The following is a 22,360-nucleotide window of genomic DNA, read 5'->3' as shown; positions in this document are numbered from 1 at the left end:
ATTTTCTAGGTTGTAACCTTCAAGGGAGCAAGTCCACAGCTCTCCCCGCCTCCCTGCCCCCAGAACCACCAGGTGGGTTTCTGCCAGCATCAGCAGCCAAGTGCTTAACTGCTGCACCACTAGGGATCCTTATCACACAGTAGAAGGTGTGGGATCATCCTCTTTGACTTCGTAGTGCTGTGTCGAGTGCCGCCATCAAGTTGACTAAACTCCCAGCGACTCTACGAACAACAGGTAAGGCCGTTTCCCTATCCTGTCATCCTCAGGATCTCTGCCATGTTCAAGTCCATTGTTACATTAACTGTGTCAGTCCGTCTCTTTGAGAGTCTTTTTCTCTTTCCCTCACTTTTTTTTCCTTAAAATGCCACTTATCATTCGCAGCATCAGAATGGATGGTGAAGAGATTGAGCCTGTTAACAGTTCTAGTTTACTTGGCTCCACAATCAACACTCATAGTACCAGCAGCCAGGAAATCAAGAGACGAATTGCACTGGGAAAGTCAGCTGTCAGGGACCTCTCCAGAGGACTGAAGAGCAACAACATCAGTCTGGAGACTAAGGTGCGCCTGATCAAGGCCATAGTCTTCGCAATTGCCTGCTATGTTTCAGAGAGCTGGGCGATGACTAGGGATGATAGAAATGAGAATTGATGCCTTTGAGTTGTGGTGCTGGAGAAGAGTTTTCAATATACCATGGACTGCCAGGAGAACAAACAAGTTCACGCTAAAAAGGGTGAAAACAGCCTGCTCCTTGGAGGCAAGGATTCTGAGGCTTTGTCTGACACACTTTGGATACGCTGCAAGGAGGGACTGGTCCTTGGAGAGGGACATCAGGTTTGGAAGCGTGGGGCAGAGAAAAAGAAGACCCTTGATGAAATGGATTGATACAGGGACTGGAGTAATGATGGCAGGTGTGTAAGAGACAGTAAAGTTGGCACAGGATAGAGCAGGTTTCAGGGCTGTTGTACTTAGGTCTCCAGGAGTTGCAAGCAACTTGACGGCACATCACAACAACAACAGTAGAGACCATTAATGTTTTATGTTTATACAGAGTCAATAAATTTGAGGGTTAAAAACAAAACAATTTGAGGATTAATCACCTATATCTTCTGGTCAACAAGAGAGTAATATCAAGGTCGGGCTTTTCAAAGACACTCGAGGGAGATTATTTTATTTATTATTATTATTATTATTATTATTAGTTCGCTTGCAAAGTTTGTATACATTGTGTTTCACACTACTCTTCGTTCACACTGTATTTCATACACTCATTCTCATGAATTGTTTTATGAAATTAATCACCTCTGGACTTTGCTTATCGCCTGGGGAGGTAGATTATTTCTGAGTTCTGGAATTGATTTGGAAGTTGCTAATTTTTCTGAATCTGCAGGTACTGTGCTCTGTGGTTTATGAAGGACCTACAGATCTACCAAATATGGGCAACAAGCTTCTTCCTGAGATGCTGGCATAAATGTTTCCTGAAATACCTACGGAGCTGAAGGTGACTGCATATAGGGTGGGTGTGTGTGTGTGTGTGTGTGTGTGTGTGTGTGTGTGTGCGCGTGCGTGTGTGTGTGTGTGTGTGCACGCGCGCGCGCGTAACCTCAGAGTAGCCAGAGATTCTCTGACTCACTGGGTCTAAGACATCACTTGCCTCTGATTGGGGGGTGGGGGAGGGGTCACTGTAGTCCAACATATGATCTGGTTAGTACTAAGTGAGTGGTTTAAACCCACCAGTTGTTCTGGAGGAGAAAGGGCAGGTGATCTGTGCAATCAAGATTCCAGCCTCAAAAATCTGATGGAGCAGATCCAATCTTTCCCATGGGTTCAATGTCAGTTGCCAATTGACTCAACAGCACCTAACGACATCTCTTCAGTTCATTCAGTCTCACTTTAGCAGAACATACACAACCCAACAAGGACTTCCCTGGCCATCCTGTCTGTCTGTCTGCCAGTTTATTGTCCATCTCCTCGCCATGAATGTCGATTTCACAAAAGCAGGAAGCGTGCTTCATTCACCATCCCGTGCTCTGTGCCCACGACTGGCAGGAGGCACTTAAGATGTTTGTTGCTGTTGCTGTCTTTCAGTTTTGTTCTTTAAAAGAATGACTCTTTTCTCTGGAATGACTGATCACTGGCTAGTACATTTCATGATAGTGTCCTTCCTTCATAAAATCCCACAGTTCCTCAACATACAAGGATAGACACTCTAATCCTTTATCAAGGGTGGCTGGTATTGCCCTTGTTGCTGGGGTGTGTGTGCGTGTGTGTGTGTGTGTGTGTGTGTGTGTGTGCGTACCATCAAATTGGATCTGACTGATACAGGAGGAGATTGTCCTTCCTTTTCCAGCAGAGCATCTGGTGGATTTGAACAACATACCTCTGGGATTACAATGTAGCTTCTTGCCACTAGGCCACCAGAACTCTCTCAAATGGACTCTTTAAAAAGAAGTTTTAATTTTTCAGAAAAATGGCACAGTAAATTATTATTGTTGTTAGATGTCACCTAGTCCTATAAATAAGAAGCCTGAACCCTGTCCTATCCTGTGCCATCTTCACCATTTCTGACATACTTGAGCCCATTTGCTGTGGTCACTGAGTGCTTCAGTCAATCCACTTTGTTGAGGGTCTTCCTCTCTTTTGCTGATCTCTTCGCCTTTCTTACATGCTCAGAGCACGTGAGATGAAGCTTTACCATCTTTGCCTCCAAGGAAAACTCTGGTTTTAATTTCTCTAGGATATGTCTGTTTGTTCTTTTGGTAGTCCATGGGATATTCAGTATCCTTCTCCAACACCACAGTTCAAAGGTATCAATTCTTCTTTCATCCTTATTCCTGTCCAGCTTTCAGATGAATCAGGTGTAGCTTAGTATTCAAACTGGTATCATTGTGCCTCAATAATTTTGAGCAGTCCCTGACTGCAGACTTTCCCAATGGAATACATCTTCTGATCTCCTGACTGGTCGGAGTGTTGATTGTGAATCCAGGTTAAGATGAAGTCGTTGGCAATTCCAATCTTTTCTCTATTTATCACAATGTTGCCTATTGGTCCAGTGGTGAGAATTTCTCGTTTTCTTGATGTTGAGATGTAATCCATATTGAAGGCTGTGTAGCATCTGATCTTCTGCAGCAAGTCCTTCAAGTCCCCCTCACTTTCAGTAGGCAAGTCCCATATCCTCTCTCTGCCCTGAATATATGCATCCTATTATTAATTCTAAGCCATTCATGCAATACAGTTGTTACAACTGATAAACCAATGTTGACACACTCAAGGTCACAGTTGACATTAGAATCCCAGGTTAATGTACTCAGCTGTTAACGGAAAGGCTGGAGGTTCAAATCCACCCAGAGGAACTCCAGGATAAAGACCCGATGCTCTGTTTTCACAATATCAGCCACTGGGAAGCCTGGGAAGCACATTTCTGCTCGGACACACATGGGGTTGCTGTTCATTAAAGAGTCTACTCAACAGTTACTGGTAAAGCGTCATGGTCTGTAGGAGGGGTCACTCACTCTTTGGGCTACACAATCCAACAAGTTTTGGCAAATACATAAAGTCCCATGTCCACCACTACAGTTTGATGCAGAACTGATCCATTGCCCTTCAACGTCCTGTGCGGATTTCAATCTACTACTGAATAATGCTCCATGGGATATGCGTGCCACCACTGGTTTACCCAAGCCCCCATCTGAAGACATCTGGGGTGTTTTGCAATTTATAGCAATTCTCTAATAGAATGGGTGTAAGCATTTGAATACATGTGTTTGTGTGGACAGAACTCATTTGGGTAAACACATCGGAGCGTGACAGAGTGCCACGAGAAGCCTAGATTTAGCTTTGCTCTGTGTTCTTTATGGAACCATTGTGTCACAGTGGTTGCGCACTTGGATCCAAACTACAAGCTCGGCTGTTCAAAGCCATCAGCCCCTCTGAGGGAGAAAAAGGCAACAGTCTGTTTTTGTCAAGATTTAAAGTTCTAGAAACTCTATGGGGCTGTTCTAATGAGTCTATAGCAGTTGAGGTGGGGTGTGTTCTTTAAATTGCAAAGCTCTTTGCTGAAGGAAAAATTTGAAAGCCCTTTAATCGTGTCTATTCCCTCGGCTAATGTCCAAGCAGCCACTTACGTGCTTAGGCATTGATTTTTCACTAAGGAAATAAAAGCATTCCTGGACTCAGCTAAGCCCTTGATCTCTCTACTAAACAGCCCATTGGCTTCCCCTCCACTCAGAGGTACAGAAACCAGCACATGATGTCACAGTCTCAGCTACCACCACCACTGTGGGCACCGGTGCTGCTGCCACACCCCGGGGTTGTGCCAGGGACAGCAATGTCAGGCCTGAAAAGTCCCACGGGAAGGAAATACTGAGGGTCAGAGAAGTGCCCACAGAGGCCAGCAAAACAAGAAACAAGATCAGAAAGACAGTCTGAGGCTTAGCCAAAGAGGAAACAAAATGGAATCAAGAGAATCCTATGCTCTCCTGATTTCTTCTAACTGCGATGCCCAACAAGGCACTGACCTTCAAAGTCTCAGTTTTCACAACTGCAAAATGGGACCACATGGCTAAATCTATCCCACAGGTGTATTGTAAGGATTAAATGAGACTGCAGAGCTCTGGTGGCTTAGTGGATAGGGAGTTGTGCTGCCAACCCAAAGGTGGGTAGTTTGAATCCACCAGCTGCTCTGAAGGAGAAAGACGGGTAATCTCCTCCTGTGTGATTTACATCTTCTGAAACCCCTCTAGAGGGTCAGCTATGAGTCAGTTCTGATTTGATGGCAAAACTTTAAGAGGGCATTTTTTTGATACCTTATAGAGGAAAACTGCTAGCCCAGTGTATTAAGCACTAGGTTCCCAACAAAAACATTGTGGTTTGAATCCAGTGACTGTTCTACAAGAGAAAGATAAGGTTCCTTGCTTCCATAATTAGTACTGGAATCCTCATAAGACAGTTCTACTTTGTCCTCCATGGTCACTTTGAGCTGGATTCACTGTCACAGCGGTGAGATTTCTTGGTTTGGAAACATGAGAGATGTTCTGGTGGGGTGGTGGGCTGCTAAGCGAAAGGCTACCAGTTTGAATCCATCAATGACTCTGCAGGGGAAGATGAACATTTCTGCCTTGGCCACTCCACAGGGGAGCAGGTCTACCTGCCCTACAGGGTCGCTAAGAACTGCAATCCCAAGGCTGGAGGTTTGGGCGTCAGAGATCTTTGAAACAAGAGTTCTCCGGTAACACCGGAGAAGCCCTGGGGTCCTTGTAAACATGGATAAAGCCACCAGACCTTAGATTCATGGGGTCATGGTCAGAGGTGTAGGAGCTGAACAGAGTGCTGGCGATGGTCTACTCCTAAGCCCTGGGGATGGGGAGGCTCCGGAGAGGCTCTCCTCCACAGTTATTTGGTGGATGTGGGAGAAGCAGAACATGTGTGGGAGAAGGGAGCGAGAACAGCACAGCAACCGGAAATCACTAAGAAATTAAAAAGGGAACATGGAAAGAGGCCACATTTAAGTCCCTGGGAGTTTTCTGGATCAAAATAATTTATCTGAATGGTATGCTGTAGGACACAAAAGAGTTTATAGCAGTGATATTTCACAACCATTTGAAAGCAGGGATTGCTTTAAAAATTTGAAGAAAGCTGTAAGCATGCTTATCTGGGGGGGGGGAATAACATGTGCATAGAACACGTGAAACAGTCCTATCCATCAGGACATTATACAATGGGGGGAATGTTCTAGAACTACACTGTGGGAGCCGCTTGCCACCTGTGGCCACTGAGCTCTGGAAATGAGGTCCATGTACCTGAGAAACTGGATTTTTAATTCTTTATTAATTGAACACATTTTAGCATTAATTGCAATGGCTACCAGTGTCTACTGCCTTCTGGATTAGTCAAGGCAGGTACATATTGGTCCAGCAGAGTTAAAGAACCCTAAAGGTCACCGTATCCATGGCCTCCAGGTTAAGAACTACCTAAAATGACAACTGTTGGTGTTGGTGTTGGGCACGCACAGTATTACTGAACCTAGGCCCATCCTGCACCGGCCTCAAGATTTCCCGCCCTAGTCAAGCCTACCGTTGAATCACCATGTCATTTCATCTCACTGAGGGTCTCCGTCTTCTCCTCTAATGCTCTACTCTTCTAAGCATGATGTCCCTTCCAAAGACTAGCCCCTTCTGGTAATATGCCCAAAGTATGCAAGACAAAGTATGCTGTTAGGGACCTCTCTAAAGTACTCAAGAGCAACAGTGTCTCTCTGGAGACTAAGGTCCGCCTGATACAGGCCATGGTTTTTGCAATCACTTGTTATGCATCAGAGAGTTGGACAATGTCTAGGGAGGATAGAAGGAGAATTGATGCCTTTGAGCTGTGGTGCTGGAGAAGAGTATTGAATGTACCATGGACTGCCGAGAAAACAAACAGATTCATCCTGGAGAGGGTTAAACCAGGCTGCTCCTCAGAGGCAAGGATTCTGGAGCTTCGTCTGACATATTTTGGACATGTTGTAAGGAGAGACAGGTCTTTAGAGAGGGACATCATTCTGGGTAGAGTAGAGGGACAGCGCAAGAGGGGAAGACCCTCTATGAGGTGGATTGATTCAGTGAACTGGGGTGCTCGGGATGGGTGAGTCAGAGGCAATGTGATTGGCACAGGATAGAGCAGGGATTAGGGCTGTTGTACATAGGGTCGCTATGAGTGGCAAATGACTCGACAGCACATAACAACAACAACAATGCAAGACAAAGTCGCACCATCTTTGCCTCCAGGGAACACCAAATACTTTTCATCAATACCATCATTCAAAGGCATAAATTCTTTTTCCCTTTTCCTTACTCACTATTCAACTTTTAGATGCATATGAAGTAACTGAACATGTCTTGGATCTGATGTACCTTTAGTCTTTAAACTGGCATTCCAGCTCTTCAGCACCTGACGGTAGATTTGTCTGATGCAACGTTGTCCTTTGATATTTTGATTGCTGTTACTATGAATGTTGATGGTAGATCTGGGTAAAATGAAACCCTTAATAGCTTCAATCTTATCTCCATTTATTATGGTGAGAAATAAAGAGTTAATATCAACTCCAATTCGTAACAACTCCGTGGGGTTTCCAGTGGCTGATTTTTTTTTCTCTAAGTATGTCATTAGACCTCATTTTTGGAGTTTCTCTGGATAGACTTGAACCTCCAACCTTTGGGTTGGCACCCAAATATATTAACTGCACCACCAGGGGCTCCCCAATAGGCTTGGGCATCTTCTTAATACTATTTGAGACCGCCTAATACTGTTCTTGCTGTATGAGATCGCTCACATAGTCATGTTGATATCTCTAAACACATTTGACACAGTCCTTAATAGTGACACTCAACAGATCAGACCTGATACACACATTCTGGAGTGTCACCTTCAGAGTTTCTCCTTCAGCAAGTCCAGGGACAGGCAAGAGAATCTGCATTTCCAACCATCCCCAGTGATACTGATGCTCACAGTATTGGCCTGGGGACATCAGTTTGAGAATCACTGCAGGATATGTCCAGAGACTGAAATGTTTTCCCTTAGAAATCCTAACCCCAGGAGTTCAAAAAATGCATTTTAGAAAGCTCAAGATAAAACATAATACCAGGTTTTACTTATAGATAAGAATCAAAAATAGCAGCATCACGGAAAAAAGTATACATGGCAACTGAACAGCACTGAACTAAATGAAGAGCAACGTAAAATATCAGAAACATATGAAGTTTCTTCTTGGCTTTTACCTGCTAGCTTTTCATAATCAAACCAGAAATTAAAAAGAGGTTCATGTTTTTCTAATTCAGCCATAAATTTAAAAAAAAAAAAATGGAAAACACTTTGACTCAGCAAACCCAAGACTGGGCACCTATGCTTAGAGAATAATCATAAGTAAATGAAAAAATATATACAAGGAGGGTCTCTAAATTCATAATGCTAGAAATATGAAACAACTAAAATGCTTGGCAAGGGAAGTGAAATTCAATAAACTATAGTATGGCCATAAACAGAATACTACCAAGCCTTTTAAAATATCTTTATGGAGGGATATGTATTAACACAGAAAGAGATGTATAGCACAGTAAATAGAAAACAAAATCAAGTTCAAAAACAGTCTAAGCAGGAGGGCATGATTTGGGATGCAAACCACACAAGAGATATATGCTAAATTAAACAGACTATCACAGAGTCAATTTCAACTCATAATGAAGGAAGGATAGAGAGATAACTTCCCCTTAGGGATTCCGAGACTGTCGTGCTTATACCAGCAGACCGCCACATCTTTCTCCATAGAGTGGCTACTGTTGTGGTTGTTGTTGTTGTGTGTGCCTCTGAGTCAGAACCGACCCACAGCTGACCCTCCAGTGATTTTTTAGAAGGAGTTAATTACATGGGAGAAAACTACTCATCCTTCTCTCAGTACTGCTTCTTTTTTTTTTTTAGACAAAATTTTTATTTTATCCTAGTTTATGCACAAAGTTCATACATATTGTTTTTCACACTGGATCTTTCCCATTTCCTTTACCCACTCCTCCCTCTACCCATCAAATTAACTGCCCTCACCCCGCCATTCCCCATCCATCCTCACCCCTCTGCTGCTTCCCCTCCTTGGATCCTCATACATGTTCTGTAATAATGGTCTTATACAGTATTTGTCCTTACGGGACAGAGTTAGTTCACTTAGCATAATGCACTCCAGTCCCTCCCAAGTTAGGCAGTAATTTATAAAATCATTGTTCCTATGTGTGCAGCACAGCTTCGTGCCATTAGGCCACCAGAGTTCCCTACAGAGTGGCTAGTGGGTTCGAAATGCCAACCTTCTGCTTAGCATCCAAGCATATTTAACAACCATGTCACTAGGGCTGCTTACTGAAATCTACAGCTTGGCAAAAATAGAGACAAAACTATTTATTACCTCTGGGAGTCAGAAGTTAGTATTTTTTTTTCTCCATTTCAACATTTATGTTTCAATCATTCTTGTAAGAAGCACAGAATGTTTACATAAAACGTTTGCAGGTTATTAAAAAAGAGGGGGAAAAGAAGATTGTGGGAGGCCTCTAATCCCATCCCTACCCTTTTTTCTCTCTCTTTCTTCCTGTGGAGGATCAAAGTGTAAGTAGTTTATAAGCTTTTCCCCACCTTGCCTGTCAGCAAACACCACCTACAACTTGGAATTCATTTGTGGTTCCAATAAGCGGCTGTGTTTCTGGGGGCTCCCTGGACCGCCTCAGAGCTAGTCCCCAGGACTCAAAGAGCCCATCTTTCAGACAAGTGCGACACCACTCCTGGAATGCTCCCTCAGGAGAACACAGCCACTGTTGCTTGTGCATTCGGCAAACTGCCATGTTTCAAAACTCAAGGCCGTCTCCCATGCTAGCTCTCAACAAGGCCAGTTGCTTAGCAACCACCACGAACCCGGTAAGATAGACCCAGGCATCCATCAGAGAGATTTTATGACCAAAGTGGGCTGCATTATGTGTGTCTGGCTACATTCAGGGTAGCCAAATTCGAGATAACGCACGGCTATTTTTGCAACATGAAGGAAAATTCTTGGCTCCTGCCCAGAAAGGCAATTATTACCCACAAGTTCTGGCCAGTCTCATGGTATGAGAAATGATAACTGATACGGGAGGGGGGTGATGAGGAAAAAATATCACTGACCTTCATAAATACTGATGATATGAGGATGATTGAGGGACGACATGATCTCGATCTCGCGTCTGATGTGTACCATGTCTTGTTCATCCTTAATTTTGTCCTTACGGATGGATTTTATAGCAACCTATAAAGTCAGGAAATGAGATGTTACTCGGAGGACCAAACAGATGCAAATCAGTCATTGAAGGAGTTTGGAAAATAAATACAGATGTGACTTGTTGGCAGAACCGACAATAACCAAAACAAAGTTTCAAAATACCCCCTGTCATGTCTTTCATTTTTAGCAGAAACACCCCTTCTTCTGGCAACTGAGAACATCAGGTTTTAACAGCCTGGGGTTTGGGAGGGTGGATTTTGGATTTCCCCCCATAAAGCAGAGGCTGCTTAACGTGGCCAAATTCATCTGCTCTAAGAATCCCGAGCCTTTGAAACAAGCAGAGCTTGGTTTACAGGGTATCGATGACTACACACTGCTAGGGGACATTAGTACAGCTCTGTGTCAGCAAGCAGTGAGAAGCTCTGCCATGTGGTCTCGCTCAAAGCCTGAACTAAAACAAATAGTAAATGTATTTGCTGTTACCCCAAAGGTTAGAGGTTGGAGTCCCCCACCTCCCAAAAAAAGGTCGGATGATGTCCTTCTGAAAAAAAAAAACACAACAAAAAAACTGTAAAAGTCAGCTATTGAAAACCATACGGAGCCCAGTTCGACTCCGACACACATGGGCGGCATGAATTGGAGTCAATGGTGAAGGTCCATTCTACTGCAAATCTTCCAACCTACTCGGAAGCCAAATCCTTCATAACGCACTTCTGTGTCCAAGGCCTCTTTAAGAGCACATAGTGTGACAAAGAGGCCCTTCAGGAGAAAAGTCAGCCTAAAACAAAGGGCACGGCTTTCTGCCCAGATGCCAGCTCATTCCAAAAGCCCCATGCCCAACATCTGCAATGCAAACTGTGCAGAATTGCCAGGGCCATTACTCAAAAGATACCCATAAATAAAAAGGCATTACATGACAATGGGGAATCTAATAAGGAAAACTCTGTTTGCTAACAGATTCATCTTTGCTTATAAACAAGCTGGTTGGCAATGTAAGCCGCCTGGGCTCTAGCAGGGAGGCAAAAGCTACTGGGGAGAGGGTACCCCGGGTAACAAGGGTGTCTGCCAACCCATTTGCTGCCAGCCTCATAAAGTCAACTTAGTTCCCCTCCAAACGGATCCTCTTGTGACCCCAACTCTCCCCTAAACAACTCTTGCCTAAGGGAACCGCTGTTAAACCGTCCCTCTGAGTTCCAAAGGCACTAAACTCCCTAGATGGAGCAAAGGATTCGTCTCAAATGCTAACCTAAAGGTTGGCAGTTCAAAACCATTCGGCAAGCAAGCGCTTCATCACGGTGCCACTAGTGCATCTTCCACCAAGGTAACAACCGAGCACACCCGTAACACCCGGGGTCTGCCCTGAGTTAGAACTGCCTTGATGGCACTTAACAACCACAGATCTTCTGGAGGAAAAAGGAAAAAAGTCTTTGTCACCAGGAGCCCAAGGACACTGCTAGCTGACCGCAGGGCTGACCACAGCAGTCCCCACAGCCATGCAGTCACCTTGTGAACACGGCACTTCCGATCTGCACTGAAGCCCGACTGCCGTGCACCCACCCTGTCATCAGCCCGCCTGGGACCCCACGCGAACGAGAAGCTGTTCTGTTTCTGCTGAGTGAGGACCACCAGGAAAAGGCCAGGCCAACTAGCAGGGCCCTGTACCTTCTCCCCTGCGACACCTTCCCCAGTTATCATTAAATAAGCACTGTGTCACGACTTGTTTCTACAGCAGTGAGCGTCTTATTCATGGCTTTATCCGCAGGGCTGAACACCGTGCCTGGCACCTGGTGGTGATAGCTGGTGGCCATCAAATATTCCAATTCATTGAGGAGGCCAACAGGTCTGGAATGCAGGGAGAAGTGTGGACTCCTGGGCTTGCAGGTGATGCTCATTTGTGTCTGGCCACAGACAGCTGGGGATGACCTGACTAAACCCAACCAGATGGGCAGAAGATGACCCATGTGAACTAAGGTCGACTGTTGCATCCTGATAGCTTGGTCTGGACTGGACTTTGACAAGATGAACAGAGAATTCTTCAGCAAATAGGACATACTTGTTCCCTCAGAGTACTAGTTTGATGTTGCTGTTGTTATTGTTAGGTGCCATCGAGTCAAGTACAACCCATAGCGACCCTATGAACAAAAGATCTGAACCCGGTTCTATCCTGAGCCATCCGCATACTTCCTGACACACAATTTAGGATTTTTACTAAATATTGCAGTCTAAAATTGACCAAACATGCAATCAAGATATGTTAATGATAACTGGTGACTGAGATGCAAAATTAAAAAACAGTGAAAAAGGAATAATAGTTGAAAAAAACACAGGCTTGGATAGAAGTGAGGTTGGAAATAGAATGACTGAATTTTGTGTTTAAAATTATTTCTTCATTGTAAATACTTTTTTTTAAGCAAATACTTTTTGTAAAAGACACCAACAATGTCTTGACACATGGATCTCACCTGATGGGCTGCATAGGAATCAGACTGACTACATTTGTGAAAGAAATCATTGAAGAAGCTCAATATTGGCAGTCAAAACTATGCCAGGGGTGGACGGTGGGTCAGATCATCAATTACTCATATGAAGAAAATTAATTAAATGCACTAGTTTGATAGGGATGGGGAAAAATCAGAAACTGGCTTCCTAAAAGGAGGAGACTGGAGCAGGAAGCATAAAGGAGCTGGCTTATAGGGTTTCACCAATGTAATTATTAATAAGTAGTTATTAGTAAGACAAGTATTAGGGGAGGGAATACCACAATATAAATAAGCTAAATATAAGGTAAATGAAAGATTATATAAAACACAAGGTACATGCATAAAACACAATGTATATGGAATGATAAAAAGCATTCATTTAATGAAAAAAAAAAAAAATTCCTACTCATAGTAATCCGACAGGACAAAGCACACTGTCCCACAGAGGTCCCTAGGCTGAAACATTTCTATTTACGGGAGAAGACCGTCAGGTCTTTTTCACCCAAGGTTTGGGTGATGGGTTTGAACCACCAATCTTCTGACTAGGCCATATGCTTCATCACTGCACCACCAGGGCTCCTTAGGAGACCTCCATAAACAGTGTAGAAGGTGGACAGATGGGTGGGTTATTGTTGTTCTTAACTGAATTACGCACCAACTCATGGAGAGCCCAAGTACAATGCGCTGTCATAGCCCACAAGGTTTTCACTGATTCTCAGAAGGAGATGGCCAGGCCTTTCTTCCTTGTCCATCTTAGTCTAGACGCTCCCCTGAGTAACTGTTCCACGTCACAGCAACAGCAAGACACCACAGACGGACGGACAGGACATACTCGAGTTCACTGCCACAGACGCCACAGACAATCCATCTCACTAAGGGTCTTCCTCTCTTGCTGACCCTCCACCTTTCCAAGCATGGAATGCCTTTCCAAGGAAGAGTCTCTCCTAATGACACGTCCAGAACACGTGAGATGCAGCTTCACCATCTTTGCCTCCAAGGACCAGTCTGGTTGCAACTTTCTCCAAGACCTATCTGTCTGTTCTTTTGGCAGTCCTTGGCATAGTCAGCACTCTTCCCCGACAGCACAGCTCAAAGGCATCTTTTCCTCTGATCTCTCCAAGGATTCTTCTCCTAAGAATCTTGTTCACTGCCCAGCTCTCAGATGCACAGCAGGTGGCTGGAAAGACTATAAAAATAACAGGCCTCTGAAAACTCTATGAACAAAGTTCCCCACATAGAAGGTGAGAATTCTACCATGGATTCACCACTGCCCCAGACAGGCTGGTAGCAAGTTGAGAGCTAAGTCGGTGGGTATGCAATTAGGTGAGTAGGGAAATGGAAGAGAGGAGGGAAAGAACAGAAAGGCAGAAAAGAGTTGACGTTATTAAGGATGAGAGCTCAGACCAGAGAAAGGATAGTGGAACTGAGGTAGTAAAGGGGGGATCACCCCAGACTGATGCCACCACCAAGACAGGTATCATGGTAGGATAATTTGGATTTTTCTCAGCCTTCTACCAACAGGGGTGGTCAAGAAATAGAGAAAGCAGACATGCAGCACAGAAGCCCTACTGCAAAGCCAACGGCAGGGAGCATCCTTCTTTAGATGGTGGGATAGCCAGTGAATGGCTGAAAAGCAGGCTGCCCAGAACGGAATAAACCTTTCAACCAAAGGCTCCATCACAACAAGCCCAGGTGCAGAACTACCCCTAGCCCTCACCAGGCCCTATCTGGTGTACAGCAAGAGGTGAAAGAAAAAAGAAAACAAAAAGCACACAACAAAAACAACTCCCTTTGATTATGTCAAATGTAAAGACATGACTCCAAGGCTTGATTTTATGCAAGTGGGGCCAGGGAGGCTGCAAGCTTGTTCATGGGGGAAGCAGACAGTGAACAGACACACACTGGTAGACAAGGAGGATGTGGGTGGCTGCTGGACCAATTCCTACATTCCTCCATTTAAAAAAAAAAAGGTTGGCCAAGGGTAGAAACTGCCCCTCTGATTCGGCAACATGCTGCCCTTGGCCTTGAGAAGGCCCCTTTGTCCAACTACAATAGGAATCCATTCATTCTGGGGTTTAAGACAATCAGTCCACTTGTCCAGGCTCCCCTGACAGTCCGGTGAGAGGCTGACAATTCCACCGAGCATCTGCCAGGGGGGTGCACCCAGCACGAGATGGAAAGTGCCCACATTCTGTGAAAATCCCACGCTATGTTGGCTAAATAGAGAGAATTCAACAAATGTTAATAGCCATGGTCCACGACCCTCCACCAGAATATTATCCAGTCGATCTGCCATTGAGAATGTTAAAAGGGGCTCATTCTGCCCATCTTCTTACCTCCCATGTCGGAGGCCTTGGTCCATTCCCCAGCCTCATGCATAGCCACCACCCACCTGCCGGTGGAGAATATTGTGTTGTTCTGATGCTAGCTCTGGTGGCCTCGTGGGTTAAGGAATTGTGCTGCCAAGCCAAAGACAGGCAGTTCGGATCCACAGGCCGCTCCTCAGGAGAAAGATGGGCAATCTCCTCCTGTGCAATTTGTTGCTGTTGCTGTTGCTGTTGTTGTTGTTGTTATTCTCCTCTTGTGAAATCTGTGTTTGTTATTGCTGCTGTTACGTGTCATCAAGTCAACTGTGACTTAAAGAGCTCTGAAATCTGCCCTATCTTGTGCTACTCTTAGTGTCCCTGACACATCTACCTGCATGATTATCTCAGTTACTGTGTCAACCCATCTCATCCAAGGTCTTCCTCTCTTGAGCTGTCCCTCCACACTTCCAAGCATGATGTCCTTCTGTAAGGACGAGTCCCTCTTGGCAATGTGCCAAAGTATGTGAGACAGAGCTTTAAAATCCTTGCCTCCAAGGAGAAACTTGGTTTCACCCTCTCCAAGACAGAGCTAGCTGTTTGTGTTCTTGGTGGTCCATGACATGTTCAATACTCTTCTCCAGCACCACAACTCAAAGGCACAAATTCTTCTGTCATCCTTATTCACTTTCCAGCCTTCTGATGTGTAGCAAGTAACTGTGAAGACCATGGCCTGGATCAGGCACACCTTAGTCTCTAGATGAACACTGTTCTTCATGTACTTGTTGGCCATGTGAATGTCTTCTTTGGTGAAGTGTCTGTTCATATCCTGTGCCCATTTTTCAATTGGAATTTTTTCATCTATCAAACACTGCAAGAGAGAAAGACGAGCAGTCTCCTATGCTGTTTAGAGCCTCAGCAAACCTACTGGAAGGTCAGCTAGGATTTGGTTCTGTCTCAACGGCAATGAATGTGAGACAGAATCAAAAGTCTGCATCATGGGGGGGGGGTGTTGGGAGGGGTCAGTAAGATGAATCTCTGAGATAAGCTTTAAACTTTAAACTAAAACTATGCCCTGAAGTCATCTCAAAACCAAGTAATAGTTTACCTAGTAAAGAATATCTACCTTGGGCAATATGCTGCTCCTTTTTTAGATCTATCTATACGAGATCTCTCCAGAGTGCTAAAGAGCAGTGACTGCAGCCAAGGGACTAAGGTGCACCTAATCTAGGTCATGGGCTTCGCAATTACTTGCTATGCATCTGAGAGCTGGACAATGACTAACGATGACAGGAGAAGAATTGATGTCTTTGAGCTGTGGTGCTAGAGGAGAGTACTGAACGTACCATGGAATGTCAAGAGAACAGACAGTTCTGTCCTAGAGAGGGTAAGACCAGGTTATTCCTTGGAGGCAGATTGTGAAGCTCTATCTCACTTACTCTGGACATATTGCCAGGAGGTACCAGTCCTTGAGAAGGACATCAGGCTTGGAAGGGCAGGGGGACAGGGCAGGAAAGGAAGAACTTGGAGGAGAAAGATTGACACAGTAACTGGAGAAATGGGGTAGGTGTGTCAGAGACAGTAACATTGGCTCAGGATAGGGCAGGGTTTGGAGCTATTGCACATAGAGTCACTATGAGTTGTAGTAAACTGAATGGCACATGGTGGTGGTGTTGTTGTGTGCCGTCGAGTCACTTGTGACTCATAGTGACCCTATGTACAACAGCCCTAAACTCTGCTCTGTCCTGTGCCAATTGCACTGTCTCTGACACACCTATCCCGATTACCCCAGTCACTGAATCAATCCACCTCATAGAGGGCCTTCCCCTCCTGCACCTGCCCTCTACACTACCAAGCATGATGTCCCTCTCCAAGGACCGGTCCCTCCTTACAACATGTCCAAAGTATGTCAGACAAAGCCCCAGAATCCTTGCCTCCAAGGAGCAGCCTGGTTTAACCCTCTTCAGGATGAATCTGTTTGCTTTCTTGGCAGTCCATGGTACATTCAATATTCTTCTCCAGCACCACAGCTCAAAGGCATCAATTCTTCTTATATCCTCTCTAGTTATTGTCCAACTCTCTGATGCATAACAAGTGATTGCAAAGACCATAGCCTGTATCAGATGCACCTTAGTCTACAGAGTGACACCATTGCTCTTCAGTACTTTGGAGAGGTCCCTAACAGCAGACTTTCCCATCACAATACGCCTTTTAATTTCCTGACTACTGGTGCCAAGAGTGTTGACTGTGGAGCCAAGCAAACTAAAGCTGTGAACAATCTCAGTCTCTTCACCATCCATCCTGATGCTGCCAATTGGTCCAGTGGTGAGAATCTTTGTACAACAACAATATTATAGGATTACACAGTGGTAACTTGAAAGATTAGACAGGAATCTTGGGAGGCAAGAATTTTATGCTAACGGAGGAAGAACAATTCATAAAATATGGGAGAAAATGTAATAAACATCACTGAATGGCATGTGTAGAGACTGATGAATTGATGTGTATGTTTTGCTGCAATAATCTGCTCAATAACAAAAATAAACTTATGTTAATTATTTTATTTTAAAAAGTTTCTCAAGATAACTGCTTCAGCCATTATAAATTCTAATTATCTTTCATTCAACAAAAGATTTTGAGCACCTATTAGCATAAGAGTTCTGGTGGTATAATGGGTAAAGAGTTGTGCTGCCAACCCTAAAGGAGTCAGTTCAAATCCACAAGCTGCTCCATGGGAGAAAGATGGGTAATCCCCTGTGAAGTCCAACATCACAGAGGATAACTCTTCACATTACCTCTGAAAAACTGTTAGCGGGCCAGCTACATTTCAGTCCCAATCTGATGGCACATAACGTCACTAGCATAGTGGTAATCCCAGAAATAGCACTGAGCTGTGCAAGACGGACTCAACTCCATTCTGCCCAGCCTACCACAAAGAGAAAATGGACAATACGCCAAAATTATACCCACGCTTCACTTAGCAACATGGTTTGGGTCCAAAAATAGGTGTTCTGTGAAAATGAAGAATGACCACATTAGACTGAAAAATGGAGGATGACAAGATCATTACATAATTGCTGAATTACAGACTTATGTAACTGTCAGAGCACAGAGAGTGACAGCCCAGCCAAGGTGACACATGGCTTTCTCCATCACAGCCGGCAGTACTTTCACTTCAAGTCTGGGTGCTTAGTAATCCTTGATGGGTGTCGTTAATGCACAAATCAGACATTAGACTTTTTACTATTGTCATAAACACAAAGTCAGATAATGGGATGGTCACTCAGTGAGAAGAAGGTGTAATAGAATTAGCCTCCTATCCAAGAGTTACCCAGGAAACACACAGAGATACACAGAGATGCTCAACATCACAGAGGATAACTCTTCACATTTCCTCAATTTTCACATCTGCTAAGGAAGATAGAGGTAAGCCAAGGGCTCAGCAGAAAAAGATTATTAAATGCCTAAAACCAAGACAATTCCAAGGTGGTATTGCTGAACGGTGCAGGCAGGTTTCACACCCCCTCCCAAATGCCTGGAGCAGAGAGGGTGGGAGGCCCTCAGGTGCTCACTACCTGACACCCACTGCGGCCTCTTCCATAAATGCTCCCCGTCTAGACGGGATCAGGTGCCTTATAAAATTGTCTGCTATTAAAGGCCACCCTTTAGTTTAATGTCTGAACTGCGCAGAGCAGAAGGCTTGGCCCCAGATCTGCCAAGTCTGCGTCTGCGTCTGCAGTGCCTGCCTGCTGAAGGGGGCCGACTCCACTCCACTAAAGCCTGCCTCTTAAATATATCGGGCCCACTGTGCTCTTTTACACTAGCTTTCCTCCATCCCAGCCCCCTCTTTTCCTTTCTACATAACCATCAAAAGCCACCTGTTCTTCAGCCTGCAGGGTTTTTCCAAGGTGGCTTTTGTGGATGTTAAGAGACTGAAGGCTGCTGTGGGTTGTGAGCCTGAAGACTGCTTTGGGGGTCAAAAAACCAGGACCAGTAATTTGCAATTTTCCCTAAGGTGCTGGGCAACCGGAGAAGGAAGCTGGGAGTTCTGCAATGGTGGTATAGGATTTTTATTGAACTTACTGAGGTGACATGTTGCCAGGGCTCCAGGTCTCCGAGGCCACCCCAGCAAGGACTAGAGAACGGTGACTCAGCAGTCTCGGAAACGAGCTAGCAGCAAGAAGGAATATAGTCACACTGCGCCTCACAAAAGCCTGCCACTCTACAAGTCACCCCTCAAGGGCAGCTCTTGAGATACAGCACATCCCCTCCTTTTAAAAGGTCCCGGAGGGGGTGCAAAACAACTAGGTTGATAGGAAGGACGCCGTTGGAGCTAGAGGCAGAGACCACAAGAAAAATATAAGTGAACAGAGTAAAATACCTCTATAGTCAGAGAGAGATCAACCTCAGCAAAAACCCTGCCAGCTGGATGAGTTGTGGTTGTTGGGTAACTAGGTGGTCACAGCCGACCTGTCAGCGGGTATATCCAGAACATCTATCTGCTTCCTCACGTGACATAACAAATCAGCCTGGTATACAGGATCTGGAAAGGTGTGTCTCAGGGATGCATCCTGTCTCCATACCCTTTCAATCTGTATGTGGAACAGATCATTCGAGCTTTATGAGGAGTAATGTGGCATCAGGTTTGGAGGAAGGAAGATTCATTAACAATCTACGTTATGCAGATAACACAACCTTGCTTGTTGAAACTGAGGAGGAAATGAGGCATTGCTGCGGAAGGTCAAGGATTGTGGTCTTCAATATAGATTGAAGCTCAACACCAAAAAAAAAAAACAATTATTCTCACCACTGGGCCAATTGACAGCTTCATGACAGAGAAGAGACTGAAATTGTTAATAATCTGGTAATAATTTCAGCTTGCTTGGTTCCACCATCAACACTCTTGGAACCAGCAGTCAGGAAATCAAAAGACAAATTGCACTGGGAAAACCTGCTGTCAGTGACCCCTCTAAAATACTGAAGAGTAAGGATGTCAGTCTGAAGACTAAGATGCACCTGATCCAGGCCATGGTCTTTGCCATTACAGGCTATGCATCTAAGAGCTGGGAAATGACTAAGGATGATAGAAGATAGGCTGATGCATCTGAGTTGTGATGCTAGAGAAAGGTGTTGAACATACTGTGGAATTCCAGGAGAATAAACAAGTCAGACCTGGAGAGGGTGAAACCAACCTGCTCCCTGGAGGCAAGGATTTTGAAGCTCCATCTCACACACACTTGGACAGGTGGCCAGGAGGGACTAGTCCTTCGAGGACATCATGCTTAGAAGGGCGGAGGGATAGTGCAGGCGAGGGAGACCCAGGATGAGATGGATTGACTCAATGACTGGAGAAATGGAATTAGATGTGTCAGAGACGATGAGACTGGCTCAGGACAGGGCAGGTTTCAGAGCTAATGTTCATAGGGCCAAATGAGTTGCAGGTGACTTGATCACCTATAACAATAACAGGTACAACACTCGGTTGTGACTACAGTACATGTCCCTCCTTGGGTGGTGGTTGGGACATCCAGAGTCTACGGCTGTGGAGGGCAACCTTCCTCATCTGAAGGTTATAGTTTTTCATAGCTGCAAGCTTCCCCTGCCATTGTTCAGACAACAGCTCATCTTAGCACTTCTCTAGGGTCAAGGGAAGCAAGTGGTCTTTGGCTCTGACAGATCAACATTTAAAAAAAAAAATCAGTGGCAGGTATTTTTCTCAACAATAATCAGAACTAACATTTCTGATGCTCTCACCAGGCGCCAGTGCAAATTATTTCATTTCATCCTGACCTCTAATCCATTTTACAGAGGCAGAAAGTGAGGAAGGGGAGTGAAGGGGAGTGTGCCCAAGGTCACACAGCTTTGTAAGAGACAGCACGAGGGCCTGAAACTCAGGCTTCCCACCTTGAGGTTGTGGATAAAGTTGAGACCATGGAATAAGGTTCTTTAAGAAAGATCAGTGTCTTTGATTGTGGTGTTGGAGAAGAGAGATGAATATCCCATGGGCTGCCAGAAAAACAAGCAGATATATACTGGAGAAAGTGCAGCCTGAGTGCTCCTTGGAAGCAAGGACGGTGAAGCTTCGTCTCACATACTTTGGGCATGTTGCTGGGAGAGGCTATTCCTTGGAAAGGGACATCACGCTTGGAAAGGCGGAGGGACAGCGAAAGAGGAAGACACTTAAGCATGGACTGACATAGTGGCTGCAGCCGTGGGATCACATGTATTAGAGATGATAGGGATGGCACAGGATAGGACATAATTCAGAACTGTTGTTGATAGCGTCACTATGAGTCATATTCAACTCAAAAGAACTTAACAACAAGGATTGCTCAGTAAAACCTTATATCTATCTGAGAAGAGAAAGTTCTGCAGGATCAAATGCGTAGACCCCAGAAGTAGGGCCGGGGACTGAGCAGAGGAGAAGGCTATCAACAATGCATTAACATCGCTTAGCAAGAACAAGACTGTAGCGACAGGAGCTGGCCATTTCCCTGTCCTCACACAGGCCATGTTGGAGGAGGGGGAGGGGGTGGAGCTGGAGGGCACTGAAGTAGAGGCATGGGGTGGGGGTGATGGAATCTTTTCTCACCAAGGCGCCCGGAGGCACATGCAGCGGAAGCCGGGCAGCCAAGTCAAGTCAGGGGCCAGCAGAGGGAGGTCTGCCCTTGTCTCGGAGATGGACTGAGCTCACATGGACCACCATGATCCACAGGGCCACAGGGTCACCGAATGGCTGTCACTCGGAGAGCTCGCGCCTCATGGTCACCACGGTGATGCCACCCAGGAGCCACCCTGCAGCCAAAGGCCCTGATTAATGAAATGCCAACCCTCCTCCCCAGCCCTCCACGAAGCAACCTGGCAAGAGTCAGGCCAGAATCTCAGCAAGTTGCTGTAAGCCATGATGCAACTGGCCCACAGGGACCCCAGCCAGCGCTGCCTCCAGGCCCGAGGGCGCCGGCTCCCCTTCCTCTTGGCCCGCTAAAGCACGTCGTTACATGGGTGTTTTTTCATGCACAGAGTAGAAGCCAAGAGCTGTATCAACAGGCGCCCCATGCCAAGGAGCACAGCGTGTGTAAGAAAGAGCTTTTTCTTCATAGAATGGCATCGCACCATCTGCCATCAGCAGGCCCTTTATCTCGCAAGAGGTCCTGCATATATAATCCTCCGCAGCTCAGTTCTCTCTTCCATTTCCCAAAACTCCCCATAAAAGAGATGATGAGTCCTCTGGTGAGGCTGATTTTCCTGCTGCCGTAAACATGTTCTATTTTGAGAATTTAAACAGCAAATCACATTTTCACTTGACTAGGCCAAGTTGGGCTTCAGAGGAGGCTGGGACAATCAGAGCTATACTCCAAGTATTCACTGGGGGCAGCCGTGGTTCAGTTGTAGAATTCTCACCTTTCATGTGGGAGACCGGGGTTCAAATCCCACCGAACACACCTAATGCACAGCCACCACCTCCCTGTCACTGAGGACCTTTATGTTATTGGGAGAAGGAACAGATTTCAGTACGGGAGCACCTGGAGAACAGCCCATCGGGAAATATACTGCTAATCCAATGGCTGCTCCTTTCCGGTGGTTCAAATCCAACAGCCGGACCACAGGAAAAGATGGGCAATCTCCTCCCATGTGATTTACCCAGAGATCCAAGGGAGGCTCAGCTCTGAGTTGGTTCCAACTGGATGGCAATGAGGTTCATTTTGTGTGTGTGTGTGTGCGAAAAATTTGTATTTAGAATTAGCCAGCTGGACTCAGTTTAGATGATCCCAATTTTGTTGGCAACATCCAAAGCATCATAGTCAGGAGCAAGTCG

The 22,360-nt window shown here is 45.3% G+C and overlaps 1 protein-coding gene across 1 annotated transcript in view; it reads right to left on the bottom strand.

Moving 5' to 3' along the window:
- The window catches only part of NUAK1 (NUAK family, SNF1-like kinase, 1), a 109,496-nt gene that overhangs the window by 47,435 nt on the left and 39,701 nt on the right, over positions 1–22,360 (bottom strand). The window contains exon 2 of the mRNA XM_006897545.1: positions 9,668–9,788. Coding sequence (XP_006897607.1) covers positions 9,668–9,788 — 121 coding nt within the window. The remainder of the gene's footprint in view (positions 1–9,667; positions 9,789–22,360) is intronic.

The sequence above is a fragment of the Elephantulus edwardii genome, unplaced genomic scaffold (genome assembly GCF_000299155.1).
Source record: "Elephantulus edwardii isolate Elephantulus edwardi_28Jun2011 unplaced genomic scaffold, EleEdw1.0 scaffold00211, whole genome shotgun sequence".
NCBI classification, from domain to species: Eukaryota; Metazoa; Chordata; class Mammalia; order Macroscelidea; family Macroscelididae; genus Elephantulus; species Elephantulus edwardii.
This window is presented reverse-complemented; position numbering and strand designations above follow the sequence as displayed.